This window comes from Acartia tonsa, chromosome 9 (genome assembly GCF_053477335.1).
Source record: "Acartia tonsa isolate MP-2025a chromosome 9, ASM5347733v1, whole genome shotgun sequence".
Classification (NCBI taxonomy): domain Eukaryota; kingdom Metazoa; phylum Arthropoda; class Copepoda; order Calanoida; family Acartiidae; genus Acartia; species Acartia tonsa.
Window position 1 is genome coordinate 43472417 of NC_137268.1, and position 17396 is coordinate 43489812.

General features: G+C 33.6%; 1 protein-coding gene across 1 annotated transcript in view; it reads right to left on the bottom strand.

The window, feature by feature from the left end:
- Positions 1 to 17396, bottom strand: part of LOC145329026 (cell adhesion molecule 3-like) — a 57900-nt gene that overhangs the window by 35109 nt on the left and 5395 nt on the right. Inside the window, exons 4-6 of the mRNA XM_080173029.1 lie at positions 15629 to 15692; positions 12395 to 12462; positions 9506 to 9573 (exon numbers count right to left, since the gene is read on the bottom strand). Of these exons, the coding sequence (XP_080029155.1) occupies positions 9506 to 9573; positions 12395 to 12462; positions 15629 to 15692 (200 nt within the window). The remainder of the gene's footprint in view (positions 1 to 9505; positions 9574 to 12394; positions 12463 to 15628; positions 15693 to 17396) is intronic.

The window sequence follows — 17396 nt, forward strand, 5'->3', positions numbered from 1 at the left end:
ATCTTTTTGCTTTCAGCAAAAAGATTACAATTATTGAATTAATCTTTGCTTGGGTCGAGAAAAAGTATAGGTCCGATGGAAAGTTTTTAGGGCCATTTTTTCGCGGTTTTTCCTCCGCCACGCCCAAACGGTTTGAGATAATCTCCCGGGACCTTTTGCCCAATCTAAGTCTAGATATTGCTGAGGCCCATGAAAAAAAAAATCCGGAATCGGATGAAGCACGACGTCGCTACGCGCCGTCAAAAATCGTCGGTCGGCGATTTTTGCCCCCTCTAACCCTCACCTCGCGCCTTTTTTCTGAGCAAAGATTATAATTATAATCTTTTTGCTTTCAGCAAAAAGATTACAATTATTGGATTAATCTTTGCTTGGGTCGAGAAAAAGTATAGGTCCGATGGAAAGTGTTATCTTTTTCGGCCCGCACAGCAAAGATTTTCCAGTCCGTTGGTGCGCGCGTGAGATAAAAAGTGATCAAAAGTAATGAAAACAATATAATTATAGCCACATTATAAGAAAGGGCAGCCTGCGGCAGCCTGTAGCAGAGCAAAATAACATTTAATCATGAAAAAAACAATGATTTATGGTGATTTAAATTCATTCAAACAAGAAAATACAGTTAAAATAAGAAAAATATTAAAAATTAAAAAAACGCGCAATATTGAAATTCAGCTGGAGCAAAACCGGTTGGGCGTACAAAAAATTTTACTTTACATAAAATTTAGCCAATGCAATTGCCTACAAAAAAGTATTTCAGCAAGAACTTGATTGGACAACTCCTTCCCCCCTAAAAAGTCCATTAAAACCTCGGAAACGGCAAAAATCGCCGAAAATCACGCCTTCGGCGGCGAATAACGGCCAAACGGTCCGCCGGAGGCGGATCAAACATAAGTAAAGAAATGTCCGCCACAAAAAGTTCTTCAACTCCAAAGAGATGCTTGAAGTCGCTAAAGCGACTCCTTCCCCCCCTTAATGGGCAAAAACTGAAAAAAATTGAAAAAAAAAATTGCCCCCACTTTGAGGGGGTGGGAGGGGTGGAACCCGACACCCCAGGGTCACCAAATATAAACTTTTGACATGCTGCGGGTATACCGGTTCACCCTGCGAAAGTCCCGTTCCATTATCTCTTATAAGAAAAAAGTTATTCTTCGTGGGCAAAGTTGAAAAACAGGGTTTTTTTGATGGATTTTTTCGGTGAAATGACAGGATTGCTTTTTTTTCGGTCATTTTTTCGCGGTTTTCGGTCCGCCACGCCCAAACGGTTTGAGATAATCTCTCGGGACCTTTTGCCCAATCTAAGTCTAGATATTGCCGGGGTCCATGAAAAAAAAAATCCGGAATCGGATGAAGCACGACGTCGCTACGCGCCGTTGAAAATCGCCGGTCGGCGATTTTTGCCCCCTCTAACCCCCCCCTCGCGCCTTTTTTCTGAGCAAAGATTATAATTATAATCTTTTTGCTTCGCAAAAAGATCACAATTATTGAATTAATCTTTGCTTGGGTCGAGAAAAAGTATAGGTCCGATGGAAAGTGTTTTCTTTTTCGGCCCGCACAGCAAAGATTTTCCAGTCCGTTGGTGCGCGCGTGAGATAAAAAGTGATCAAAAGTAATGAAAAAGATATAATTATAGCAAAATTATAAGTAAAAGCAGCCTGCGGCAGCCTGTAGCAGGGCAAAATAACATTTATTCATGAAAATAACAATGATTTATAGTAATTTAAATTGATTCCAACAAGAAAATATGGATAAAATAAGAAAAATATTAAAAATTAAAAAATCGTCCAAATTTAAAATTCCGCTGGAGCAAAACGGGTTAAACGTACAAAAATTTGTACTTCACATGAAATTTAGCCATTGCAATTGCCTACAAAAAAGTACTTCAGCAAGAACTTGATTGGACAACTCCTTCACCCCCTAAAAGTTCATTAAGTCCTCGGGAACGGCAAAAATCGCCGAAAATCACGCCTTCGGCGGAGAATTACGGCCAAACGGTTCGCCGGAGGCGAATACAACATAAGTAAAGAAATGTCCGCCTCAAAAAGTTCTTCAACTCCAAAGAGATGCTTGAAGTCGCTAAAGCGACTCCTTCCCCCCCTTAAGGGGCAAAAACAAAAAAAAAATGAAAAAAAAAATTGCCCCCACTTTGAGGGGGTGGGAGGGGTGGAACCCGACACCCCAGGGTCACCAAATATAAACTTTTGACATGCTGCAGGTATACCGGTTCACTCTGCGAAAGTCCCGTTCCATTATCTCTTGTACGAAAAAAGTTATTCTTTGTGGGCAAAGTTGAAAAACAGGGTTTTTTTGATGGATTTTTTCGGTGAAATGGCAAGCTGGCCTTTTTTTCGGGTATTTTTTCGCGGTTTTCGGCCCGCCACGCCCAAACGGTTTGAGATAACCTCACGGGACCTTTTGCCCAATCTAAGTCTAGATATTACTGAGGTCCATGAAAAAAAAAATCCGGAATCGGATGAAGCACGACGTCGCTACGCGCCGTCAAAAATCGTCGGTCGGCGATTTTTGCCCCCTCTAACCCTCACCTCGCGCCATTTTTCTAAGCAAAGATTATAATTATAATCTTTTTGCTTTCAGCAAAAAGATTACAATTATTGGATTAATCTTTGCTTGGGTCGAGAAAAAGTATAGGTCCGATGGAATTATGACGTTGTAATTTTCGGCCCGCACAGCAAAGATTAGATATTCGTCAGTCCGTTGGTGCGCGCGTAATGTAAAAGAAGTGATTGAAAGAGATCAAAAGCGATCAAAAGGAATTAAAAATAATATAATTATAGCCACATTATAAGAAAGGGCAGCCTGCGGCAGCCTGTACCAGGGCAAAACAACATTCAATCATGAAAATAACAATGATTTATAGTGATTTAAATGGATTAAAACAAGAAAATATGGATAAAATAAGAAAAATATTAAAAATTAAAAAATCGCCCAAAATTAAAATTCCGCTGGAGCAAAACCGGTTGGAGCTACAAAAAATTTTACTTTACATGAAATTTAGCAAATATAATTGCCTACAAAAAAGTACTTAAGCAAGAACTTGATTGGACAACCCCTTCCGCCCCTAAATGTCCAATAAAACCTCGGGAACGGCAAAAATCGCCGAAAATCGCGCCTTCGGCGGCGAATAACGGCCAAACGGTTCGCCGGAGGCGAATCCAACATAAGTAAAGAAATGTCCGCCTCAAAAAGTCCTTCAATATCATAGAAATGCTTGAAGTCGCTAAAGCGACTCCTTCCCCCCCTTAAGGGGGAAAAACTGAAAAAAATCGAAAAAAAAAATTGCCCCCACTTTGAGGGGGTGGGAGGGGTGGAACCCGACACCCCAGGGTCACCAAATATAAACTTTCGACATGCTGCGGGTATACGGGATCACCCTGCGAAAGTCCCGTTCCATTATCTCTTATACGAAAAAAGTTATTCTTTGTGGGCAAAGTTGAAAAACAGGGTTTTTTTGATGGATTTTTTTGACAAAATGGCACCATTGCCTTTTTTTAGGCCATTTTTTCGCGGTTTTTCCTCCGCCACGCCCAAGCGGTTTGAGATAATCTCACGGGACCTTTTGCCCAATCTAAGTCTGGTTATTGCTGAGGTCCTTGAAAAAAAAAATCCGGAATCGGATGAAGCACGACGTCGCTACGCGCCGTCAAAGTTTGCTTGTCGGCAATTTTTGCCCCCTCTAACCCCCCCCTCGCGCCATTTTTCTAAGCAAAGATTATAATTATAATCTTTTTGCTTACGCAAAAAGATTACAATTATTGAATTAATCTTTGCTTGGGTCGAGAAAAAGTATAGGTCCGATGGAAAGTGTTATCTTTTTCGGCCCGCACAGCAAAGATTATAGGTCCGTTGGTGCGCGCGTGAGATAAAAAGTGATCAAAAGTGATGAAAACGATATAATTATAGCCAAATTATAAGAAAAGGCAGCCTGCGGCAGCCTGTAGCAGGACAAAATAACATTTAATCATGAAAATAACAATGATTTATAGTGATTTAATTTCATTCAAACAAGAAAATATGGATAAAATAAGAAAAATATTAAAAATTAAAAAATCGCCCAAAATTGAAATTCAGCTGGAGCAAAACCAGTTTGACGTACAAAAAATTTTACTTTACATGAAATTTAGCCAATGCAATTGCCTAAAAAAAAGTATTTCAGCAAGAACTTGATTGGACAACTCCTTCCCCCCCTAAATGTCCATTAAAACCTTGGGAACGGCAAAAATCGCCGAAAATCGCGCCTTCGGCGGCGAATAACGGCCAAACGGTTCGCCGGAGGCGAATCAAACATAAGTAAAGAAATGTCCGCCTCAAAAAGTTCTTCAATCCCAAAGAGATGCTTGAAGTCGCTAAAGCGACTCCTTCACCCCCTAAAGGGGGTAAAACTGAAATTTTTTGAAAAAAAATGACAAGGCCACTTTGGGGGCGTGGGAGGGGTGGAACCCGACACCCCACGGTCACCAAACCAAAAGTTTTGGCGCCCCGCAATGCTGAATTTTCGCCCTGCGAAAGTCCCGTTCCATTATCTCTTGTACGAAAAAAGTTATTCTTTGTGGGCAAAGTTGAAAAACAGGGTTTTTTTGATGGATTTTCATGATGAAATGGCACCATTGGCTTTTTTTAGGCCATTTTTTCGCGGTTTTTCCTCCGCCACGCCCAAACGGTTTGAGATAATCTCACGGGACCTTTTGCCCAATCTAAGTCTAGATATTGCTGAGGCCCATGAAAAAAAAATCTAAAATCGGATGAAGCACGACGTCGCTACGCGCCGTCAAAAATCGTCGGTCGGCGATTTTTGCCCCCTCTAACCCCCCCCTCGCGCCTTTTTTCTGAGCAAAGATTATAATTATAATCTTTTTGCTTTCAGCAAAAAGATCACAATTATTGGATTAATCTTTGCTTGGGTCGAGAAAAAGTATAGGTCCGATGGAAAGTGTTATCTTTTTCGGCCCGCACAGCAAAGATAAGTATGCGTTGGTCCGTTGGTGCGCGCATAATGTAATTAAAGTGTTTAAAAGCAGTCAAAAGCGATTAAAAGTAATGAAAACAATATAATTATAGCCACATTATAAGAAAGGGCAGCCTGCGGCAGCCTGTAGCAGGGCAAAATAACATTTAATCATGAAAATAACATTGATTTATAGTGATTTTAATGGATTCAAACAAGAAAACATAGTTAAAATAAGAAAAATATTAAAAATTAAAAAAACGCGCAAAATTGAAATTCAGCTGGAGCAAAACCGGTAGGAGGTACAAAAAATTTTACTTTACATGAAATTTAGCCAATGAAATTGCCTAAAAAAAAGTATTTCAGCAAGATCTTGATTGGACAACTCCTTCCGCCCCTAAATGTCCATTAAAACCTCGGGAACGGCAAAAATCGCCGAAAATCGCGCCTTCGGCGGCGAATAACGGCGAAACGGTTCGCCGGAGGCGAATCCAACATAAGTAAAGAAATGTCCACCTCTAAAAGTTCTTCAACTCCAAAGAGATGTTTGAAGTCTCTAAAACAACTCCTTCCTACCTTTTTTAGGGTAAAACCGGTTTTTTTGACAAAAATTTTAAAAACGCGCCAAATTAAAATTCAGCTGGAGCAAAACCGGTTAGGCGTACAAAATTTTTTACTTCACATGAAATTTAGCTAATACAATTGCCTATAAAAAAGTACTTCAGCAAGAACTTGATTGGACAACTCCTTGACCCCTTAAATGTCCATTAAAACCTCGAAAACGGAAAAAATCGCCGAAAATCACGCCTTCGGCGGCAAATAACGGCCAAACGGTCCGCCGGAGGCGAATCCAACATAAGTAAAGAAATGTCTGCCTCAAAAAGTTCTTTAATATCATAGAGATGCTTGAAGTCGATAGAACGACTCCTTCCCCCCCTTAAGGGGGAAAAACTGAAAAAACGCGATTTTCAAAAGTATGCCCACTTCGTGGGGTTGGGGGGCACTGAACCCGTCACCCCAGGGTCACCAAATTTAAAGTTTAGGGATGCTGGGATGCTGAATTTTCACCCTGCGAAGGTCCCGTGTCATTATCTCTTATGAGAAAAAAGTTATTCTTCGTGGGCTAAAACGAAAACGTGTTTTTTTGATGGATTTTCATGATGATTTTGCACGGATGCTATTTTTTCGGTCATTTTTTCGCGGTTTTTCCTCCGCCACGCCCAAACGGTTTGAGATAATCTCTCGGGACCTTTTGCCCAATCTAAGTCTAGATATTACCGAGGTCCATGAAAAAAAAAATCCGGATTCCGATGAAGCACGACGTCGCTACGCGCCGTCAAAGTTTGCTTGTCGGCGATTTTTGCCCCCTCCAACCCCCACCTCGTGCCATTTTTCTAAGCAAAGATTATAATTATAATCTTTTTGCTTTCAGCAAAAAGATTACAATTATTGAATTAATCTTTGCTTGGGTCTATCTACCAATGTATAAATATATTGACCATGTCTTGGCATATAAAAGGTAAAGTTTGTTCAGCTCTTAACCTCTCAGATATTATGGGTGTGCCCACATTTTCACCAAATATTTATTATTATTTATTAACCGCAAAAAACTACCACAGCATAATTTTCTTTTTAAACAAATTATTTATTCTGATTATTAAACAAACTTAGATAGAACTCCACATCTTATTAAGTTTTGGCTAATTGCGAATTTGGAATTTAAAAGATTTTCGGAAACAATGGAACACCATATTTTGGCAAAATTCATTCAAACCAACAATAAAAAAATAGCCAATATTATAAATATTTTCCATTGAATTTCTTAATTTTTTTTTATCATCTTTAAAAGCCAAAAGTAAGTGGCAAAATGATTTTATTGTAAGTACGATATTCCCTTTTATTTCCTCCTCTTAATTGGTATGTTGTTTAGAAATTATTTTGATGTCAAAGTTTGTTTCAAGGCCATAAAACGCGAATCAAATGATGTAAATAAGCAAAGATGAATAGAAAATCAGTTTGAAATTTTTAGAGAAAAAAGAAATGTTTGAAGTATTAAAATTGGATAAAATCATTCTTTTAAAATTTTGTTTGTTCATATTTTGGTTGAATTGAATGCCTTCCTGTTTTGAAACTTTATCTATGGTTCGCAACTGTTGTCACATCCTTAAATACCCTTTGTACACATCCATCCATCTATTTATCATTTATTTTCATCTATCAATCCATTCATTCTTAAATACCCTTTGTATACATCTATCCATCTATTTATCATTTATTTTCATCTATCAATCCATTCATTCTTAAATACCCTTTGTATACATCCATCCATCTATTTATCATTTATTTTCATCTATCAATCCATTCATCCTTAAATACCCTTTGTACACATCCATCCATCTATTTATCATTTATTTTCATCTATCAATCCATTCATTCTTAAATACCCTTTGTACACATCCATCCATCTATTTATCATTTATTTTCATCTATCAATCCATTCATTCTTAAATACCCTTTGTATACATCCATCCATCTATTTATAATTTATTTTCATCTATCAATCCATTCATTCTTAAATACCCTTTGTATACATCCATCCATCTATTTATCATTTATTTTCATCTATCAATCCATTCATTCTTAAATACCCTTTGTACACATCCATCCATCTATTTATCATTTATTTTCATCTATCAATCCATTCATTCTTAAATACCCTTTGTATACATCCATCCATCTATTTATCATTTATTTTCATCTATCAATCCATTCATTCTTAAATACCCTTTGTATACATCCATCCATCTATTTATCATTTATTTTCATCTATCAATCCATTCATTCTTAAATACCCTTTGTATACATCCATCCATCTATTTATCATTTATTTTCATCTATCAATCCATTCATTCTTAAATACCCTTTGTACACATCCATCCATCTATTTATCATTTATTTTCATCTATCAATCCATTCATTCTTAAATACCCTTTGTATACATCCATCCATCTATTTATCATTTATTTTCATCTATCAATCCATTCATTCTTAAATACCCTTTGTATACATCCATCCATCTATTTATCATTTATTTTCATCTATCAATCCATTCATTCTTAAATACCCTTTGTATACATCCATCCATCTATTTATCATTTATTTTCATCTATCAATCCATTCATTCTTAAATACCCTTTGTATACATCCATCCATCTATTTATCATTTATTTTCATCTATCAATCCATTCATTCTTAAATACCCTTTGTATACATCCATCCATCTATTTATAATTTATTTTCATCTATCAATCCATTCATTCTTAAATACCCTTTGTATACATCCATCCATCTATTTATAATTTATTTTCATCTATCAATCCATTCATTCTTAAATACCCTTTGTATACATCCATCCATCTATTTATCATTTATTTTCATCTATCAATCCATTCATTCTTAAATACCCTTTGTATACATCCATCCATCTATTTATCATTTATTTTCATCTATCAATCCATTCATTCTTAAATACCCTTTGTATACATCCATCCATCTATTTATAATTTATTTTCATCTATCAATCCATTCATTCTTAAATACCCTTTGTATACATCCATCCATCTATTTATCATTTATTTTCATCTATCAATCCATTCATCCTTAAATACCCTTTGTACACATCCATCCATCTATTTATCATTTATTTTCATCTATCAATCCATTTATTCTTAAATACTCTTTGTACACATCAATCCATCTATTTATCAAATTACAATCTATCCATTCTTAAATACCCTTTGTACACATCAATCCATCTATTTATTATTTATTTTCATCTATCAATCCATTCATTCTTAAATTCCCTTTGTATACATCCATCCATCTATTTATCATTTATTTTCATCTATCAATCCATTTATTCTTAAATACCCTTTGTATACATCCATCCATCTATTTATCAACTATTATATATCTTTTAATCGACCCATCCATCCAATTATCAATCTATCTATAAAACTACTTTTTCTTTACTTATAATATTAAATTATTTTTTAATCTATTTTTATCCATCTTTTTTATTTATATCCATTTTTATATCTATCTATCTATCATTCTTTCTATCCATCTACTTGATGATACTAAATAAAGAAACAAACATTTTATTGCAAGACTTTATCTGGAACACTTCATTATGTAGTGTATTTTTTTGGTCAAATCTACCCACCATTTTCTACGTTTTCAAGGAGAATAACTGGGACTCGAACTCAACTTTTGTCTAATAAAGAGTGTTAATGGATATAGAATGCGATGTAGATATTGTGACAGTGGAATTTTATTTTTTAATTTAGGTTGCTAAAATGGTCTCTAGATATTGGTCAATACGTTCCTCCCTGGTCAGGGGACGGATGGTGTAAAGTCATAAAAGTTGGGGTGCATAATTATATTAGCCATCTGAGAGAAACATTTTATCAGGGTATGTAAGAATCTTCACAATATCCACGAATTCTATATCCATTACCTTGTTAAACTGTAACTATATTTACTGACCTACGACCTGCATGTGCTTGCTTTGTGATACCGTGTTGAACAAGGGGGCCTCGGCTGACACCTCACATCTAAAACGTAAAATTGCGTAATTATTTCTATTATTTATCTTTTCAGTAAAACAAGGATGACAACATCCATAAAAGCGAAGCACTGAAACGGTAGGACAAACGGTCATTAACACTTGTATAGTATCTGAACTGAAAAATCGGAACATAAATGTATAAATGTCGAATCAAAATTGTAGGTAAATTTGTTGAAAAACTGCTTAAAAACAGGATAATGTTTATGGACATACTTACATTTTTGGACTTGATTATAGAGTTGCTTCGCTTATAATATTGTTCTTTGTTGTCCCAGGAATCAATATACCAAAAATCAGATCAAACGGATAATTAAAACACTTGAAAATTTGTTGTTAAAAAAGTAAAAAAATCAACATGTTTAAAATGGACGTACGGACATTCTGGTAATGATTATAGAGTTGCTACGCTTTCTAAATCGTACCCAACTACTACAGGAATCATCATGCAAAGTTTGAAATCGATAGGACAATTCTAACATGCCTAAATTAACGAATAAAAGCTATCTATCTCGGACGGACGTACGGACGGACGTACGGACGGACGTACGGACGGACGGACCGACCCTAATTATAGAAAAGCTTCGCTTTTAAAAAAGAGGTAATTTGGTGTTAAGACCTGATAACCCCACTCCTTATTTTTAAAAGCGAAGCTTTTCTATAATTAGGGTCGGTCCGTCCGTCCGTACGTCCGTAACGGATAGCTTTTTTCGTTAATTTAGGCATGTTAGAATTGTCCTATCAATTTCAAACTTTGCATGGTAATAACTTTAGTAGTTTGGTATGATTTAGAAAGCGTAGCAACTCTATAATCATTACCAGAATGTCCGTAGTTCATTTTAAACATGTTGATTTTTAAAAATTTTAACAACTAATTTTAATGGGATCTATTTATCCGATTTATCTGATTTTTTGCATATTGACTCCTTGAAAAACAAAGTATACTGTTATAAGCGAAGTAACTCTATAATCAAGTCCTAAAAATGTAAGTATGTCCATAAACATTATCCTGTATCAAGCAGTTTTTCAACAAATTTACTTACAATTTTGCTTCAAATCTTATACATTTATATTCTGATTATTAAGTTCTGACACTATACAAGTGTTAATGTCCGTTTGTCCTACCGTTTCAGTGCTTCGCTTTTATGGATGTTGTCATCCTTGGTTATTGAAATTAAAAGGGGAAGGTTACTTTTTTAAAATGCCTAACCCCTGTGTGGCTACCCAGTACCCAATATAACTTTTTTGGTGCAACTACTCTACAACTAGAGCATGAATGTCCTTATCCTTCACCTCTTTCATAAGATTAAAACCAGTTTTTTTAGCCGGTGCCTTCGGCACATAGGGGCTAAAAAACTGGTTTTGATATAAACTTTAACTTTATTGTTCATATTCATTTTTTAAATATACATTATTACTTCATTTTGAGTTTTAAAAAAGTTTTTGTAAGCTTACTATTGCTGCCATAGCTATTAACATAGCTGTCATTTTGGAAGATTTCTAACCAATGCTGTCAAATACAGAAATGGTTACCAAACCCTTTCACTTAAAGTAAAAAGTATCCTTTTATAGAGAGAGTGGACAATGGGCCGTTAATTGCACTAGTCCCCAAAGTTTTATGATAACGCTTGCTTATTCGTTGGTTACACAACTTTGGGTACTTGAGTTAATTTTGATTGGTAGGTTTATTAAGGCGAGTTTACAAACGATTCAACCACTAATTTAATCTGCAGAAGTGGTAATTTTGTGTAACTTTATTGGGAATGTATATAAATTTTTTGGCCATTGTCTTATCTCTTTAGATCTCTGATTCTTTTTAAAAGCGAAGCTTTTCTATAATTAGGGTCGGTCCGTCCGTCCGTACGTCCGTCCGAGATAGATAGCTTTTATTCGTTAATTTAGGCATGTTAGAATTGTCCTATCGATTTCAAACATTGCATGATGATTCCTGTAGTAGTTGGGTACGATTTAGAAAGCGTAGCAACTCTATAATCATTACCAGAATGTCCGTACGTCCATTTTAAACATGTTGATTTTTCTACTTTTTTAACAACAAATTTTCAAGTGCTTTAATTATCCGTTTGATCTGATTTTTGGTATATTGATTCCTGGGACAACAAAGAACAATATTATAAGCGGAGCAACTCTATAATCAAGTCCAAAAATGTAAGTATGTCCATAAACATTATCCTATTTTAAGCAGTTTTTCAACAAATTTACCTACAATTTTGATTCGACATTTATACATTTATGTTCCGATTTTTCAGTTCAGATACTATACAAGTGTTAATGTCCGTTTGTCCTACCGTTTCAGTGCTTCGCTTTTATGGATGTTGTCATCCTTGTTATCTATAATGCATAGAAGTTTGAAGGGTGTGTATGTTATACATTTCTCGGTTATTATTGGTTAAAGTTATCATATATAAACTGACTGCTAGCTACATGGCAAATTTTGATGTATCTTTTATTGATATATTGATAGTGAAAACGCGGGAACGACAGCCGCGAATTTTAATCATAGCTTTAATCTAAAAAACAAAACAAATCGGCAACATGTACCTATTTTGGCGGCTAAAATGGTATAAAGACAATGGATGACAAATTGATATACAAACATATACATATGATGCTAAACAAAATAACCAATTCTGTAGCTATTAAAATAATTGGTTCAACTGTTTAAACACTGCTAGTTTAAAATCAGCTAATCAAAAATCAACAAAACTACCCATTTTTTTATGATTCAACGTATTAGATCCCGTGGTTATATTACTTTGGGTACCAGTGTAATTTACAGTGCAATATTTTACCTGTATCTACCGGCTGAACCGAGATTTACATTTCTCAGTGTTACTTGGTTTGCGTCCGAATTCACTTTCTAAAAAATTGAAGATAAATAATCAGTCATTACGGTGGTTTCCAACGAAGTGTCCAATCGAGCATAGAAAACCCTACTTCTAATTAAGTAGGTAGGAGAATTTTTTTTCTTGGTGTGATTTCTCTTTAGAGATTGGTGGCATCCTCCCACAAAATAGTTATAAACCATTCCTTTACCTGAGAGAAGCTTTTTTGTAAAGGAGGACAATATAGGTTAAGCAGTTAACGAGATCTTACAGTGAAGATATACACAGAGAGATTATAATGATTGATCTACCAACTTCGTGAAAGTAGAAAAAAAACAACAGGACAGACAGTCACAAAAACTTTACGAGAAGCTCCGCTATTAATAATGTATAATATCGTCAATGTTTACAGTATATGAAATTCTCGTAAAATAAATGTTTTACAAACTTATATTGGATCAACAACGAGCTATATAATCGCGGGTTCCATAGATATTGATACGGTCTTTTCACACAAAGTGCCTCTTTAGTACTGATACCTTCGCTTCCGGTTTTACCTATCTCGTTTTCTGTTTGTGAAAGAAAGTAGGTTATAACTGAGTGACTTTTAAAATATGGGTATGACACATAAATGAGAGTTGGAATCTTTAGAATATCTCCATCCTGGCGGGCACAGGGTGCCAGCAGACCCGGCAGGGTGATTCAGGAAAAAAAGCGAAAAATATTTTTGTTGACTTTAACAAACTTTTTAGGGGGTTGAGGGTCAATCCGTTTCTTCAATTGTTAAAATTATGACAAATTTGCACATTTCATGTTAAAATATCAAATGCATGTTGTCAAATTTATAAAATAATTCATCAAAATTGACGCCAAATCATGATATTAAAGTAAAGCACAAAGTTACAAAGATCCTTAGAAATTATATAAAATATAAAATGAGGTAAAACACTCAAACATTTCCTTTTCTCATATCAAATAGAATCATAGATTAAACATAACAAGATCAACCAACCACAACGATTATTAGCTATCAAATTTTATTCCAATATTATATTAACTTCAAAACATACTGACAAATAAATGGAAACAGCGTTTAGTGTCCAATAAAAAATGACGTCATACAATACAAATGAACAAAGATAGGCCAGTATACAATTTACTATTGGTCAATTACAATTTATACTGGCCTATCATTGGTCATTTATATTGTATAACGACATATTTTATTGGAAACTATACGATGTTTCAGTAGACGCATTAAAATGCCAGTGGAAAAAATATTAGCCCTCTATCTGAAATAATTCAGCTAGATATGCAATGAAAGAGTAACTTCTATACAAAAAATATTTTTTATATTGTTTAAAATTAAATCAATAAAAACGTCACAGACAAAAAGCTGCTCAAAGGTAGTCAAAGGGCTTTTTGACTTCCAATGTTATAAAATGCACGTTAATTATCTTTAATAGCAGCTAAGATATATTTTTTTCAAGGTTTAGAACCTATGATGTCAAGGTTCAAATGATCTTTTTTAGAGATTATTAATATTAACGTCCTGTGTAAACTAGAGTCAATGTTAGTGAATTAATAATTATTTATCGCATTGTATTATAGACAGCTTTCCACAGATATTAAAATTAAGAATAGTAAGATTAAAAACAGTTTTGTAAGCTTCAATGGGCCGTAGGCCCAGGTTAATAAAACTGGTATTAATTTTCTAATTTTTGTTCTATTATTCGTGGAAAATTGTCTGATTAAACTATATCAAATATTAATCGTATTCAAAGCCATACTGGAAATTATTTTTAAAAAAACATCTTTTGCTAAAATGTTTTGTTGTTAAAATTTCTGATCTATAGTAATATTTGATGTTTGGAACATTACTCAAGACAATCAAAGTTCTGGTAAACAGAGATAAAGCCAACATGTTGCAACTATTGGTCAAATATTATTTATCCAGCTATCTATCCAACTATCTATCTATCTACCTCCCCTTCTAACCATTCATCTATCTATCTATTTGAAGAAAGATATATAGGCAACATGTGGCCACAATTGTTCAAATATTATCCATCTATCTATCAATTTTTAAACATTATCTATCTGTCTATCCAGGTATCTACCTCTCTTTCTAACCATCCATCTATCTATCTATTTGAAGAAAGATATATAGGCAACTTGTAGCCACAATTGTTCAAATATTATCCATCTATCTATCAATTTTTAAACATTATCTATCCATACATCAATCTTACTAGCAATCTAATTATCTATCTAGCCATCCATCATCTATTTGATGAAAGATACATAGCCATCAGATGGCCACAATTGGTCAAATATTATCTATCTTTCTATCAAGTCATATAGTATATCTATCTAGCTATCAATCTATTTATTTGTCTAATTAAAGATATATAGAAATCATGCGTTTACTGGTCAAAATATCTATCTATATCTAATGAAAGAAATATGTGTTTACAATTGGTCAAAATTATCTACCTATCTATCCAATAAAACAAGCTTTCTATTTATCTATTGCATCCTATTGAACAAGCTTTATATTTAGCTATCTATCTATTTAAACAGATTTAAAGCCAAGCTGTGTCTACAATTTTATTACTAACACATCTAATCCTAATGCCTTTTTAAAAGCAAAGCTTTTCTATAATTAGGGTAGGTTCGTCCGTACGTCCGTCCGAGATAGTTAGCTTTTATTCGTTAATTTAGGCATGTTAGAATTGTCCTATCGATTTCAAACTTTGCATGGTGATTCCTGTAGTAGTTAGGTAAGATTTAGAAAGCGTAGCAATTCTATAATCGTTACCAGAATGTCCTTACGTCCATTTTAAACATGTTCAGTTCATTTTTTTACTTTTTTACTAACAATTTTTTATGTGATAAAATATCCGATTGATCTGATTTTTTGATTACTGATTTCTATTACATAAGGTACAATACTATGAGCGAAGCATCTCTATAATTAAATATTAAGAATGTCAGTATGTCCTTAAACAGAATTCTGTATTTAAGAAGTTTTGCAACAAATTTACGTATAATTTTGTCAAACCTTATATTTTCATATTTTGTATATTCAGTTCTGACACTCAACAAAAGTTAATGTTCGTCTGTCATATCGTTTCAGAGCTTCGCTTTTATGGATGTTGTCATCCTTATTTTTTAAAAGGTTACAATAAAATAACCTACCTCAACAAATATTCCAGGCAGATTAAAAGTTGTTATTCGCTGGTCTCTGTCTCCAGGGATAAATCTAGATAAATAGAGATAGATAGATAGATAGATAGATAGATAGATAGATAGATAGATAGATAGATAGATAGATAGATAGATAGATAGATAGATAGATAGATAGATAGATAGATAGATAGATAGATAGATAGATAGATAGATAGATAGATAGATAGATAGATAGATAGATAGATAGATAGATAGATAGATAGATAGATAGATAGATAGATAGATAGATAGATAGATAGATAGATAGATAGATAGATAGATAGATAGATAGATAGATAGATAGATAGATAGATAGATAGATAGATAGATAGATAGATAGATAGATAGATAGATAGATAGATAGATAGATAGATAGATAGATAGATAGATAGATAGATAGATAGATAGATAGATAGATAGATAGATAGATAGATAGATAGATAGATAGATAGATAGATAGATAGATAGATAGATAGATAGATAGATAGATAGATAGATAGATAGATAGATAGATAGATAGATAGATAGATAGATAGATAGATAGATAGATAGATAGATAGATAGATAGATAGATAGATAGATAGATAGATAGATAGATAGATAGATAGATAGATAGATAGATAGATAGATAGATAGATAGATAGATAGATTTTCTTGTTTACTATATAAGTATTTATGATAATAAGATATAAAACAAAGGATAATTGATCTTATTCGATAGATATTGTTTAGATTATTAGGTAATTAAAAAATATCGAAAATTTTGTTTACATTCGTGTGAGGTTATTGATTTTAATTAATTAATATTTAGATATTTTAGTTTAAACATTAAAAGTGTAAAACAATATTTTAAGCAAAAAATACTTTTTTTATATGTTATTCAATACGTGTTTTGACCTATAAATTATTTATTTAATACTTTTATTTATCTATCTATCGTTTTATTGAATGATATTTGTTATGATTTATATGTTTTCATAATACCCAAGAAAATACAACTTTTTGACCACTGTTCTTGTTAGCAGAGTGACACAAAATAATAATTTTTAGTACAAAGTATAACAACGAGGATGATAACATCCATATAGACGACGTAAACTAATCAGAAGACAAACAAACACTAACAAAAATTTGCTTCGAATGATGCCTAATTTCCACAAGAATCATATTCCAAAAATCAGGGTAGTAGGATAATAAAATGGTTGTAGAATTATCTCAAAAATGCTAAATTGGAACAGTGACTTTTCTTAATGATGCCTGACTATTATAGAAATTAGCATGAAAAGTTTGACACAAGTAGGACAATTCTTACATGCCTAAATAAGTCATAACAATTTTATTCACCAAAAGAAGTAAATTGGTCCTATCTAATGCCCGAGGTAGAAAGGGGTAGCTCTATTCTTTGGGCCATTTATCATGGGGTGGATGGCGTACTCTGTCCGCTAAAAAGCCTAAAACCTTCCCGATATCAATGATAAATTTTCTGAAATGTTAAACTATCGATACAGCGGTTTTAAAGAACAATTTGTGTAGTTTTGATATTAGCAAAGCGTTTAATACTAATATAAACTTTTATTCGACTCAGCGTTTGCTTTCAGTGATTGAATTAAAATTAAGTAGAACATAATTTTTATTGCTTTTTTCCACAATAAAAAACAAAAACATTTTTGGTTTAAAAATTATTCTTTCATAATTGTTTTAATGTTGTACTTGTACTTGTATTATTTTGTGGACCAAC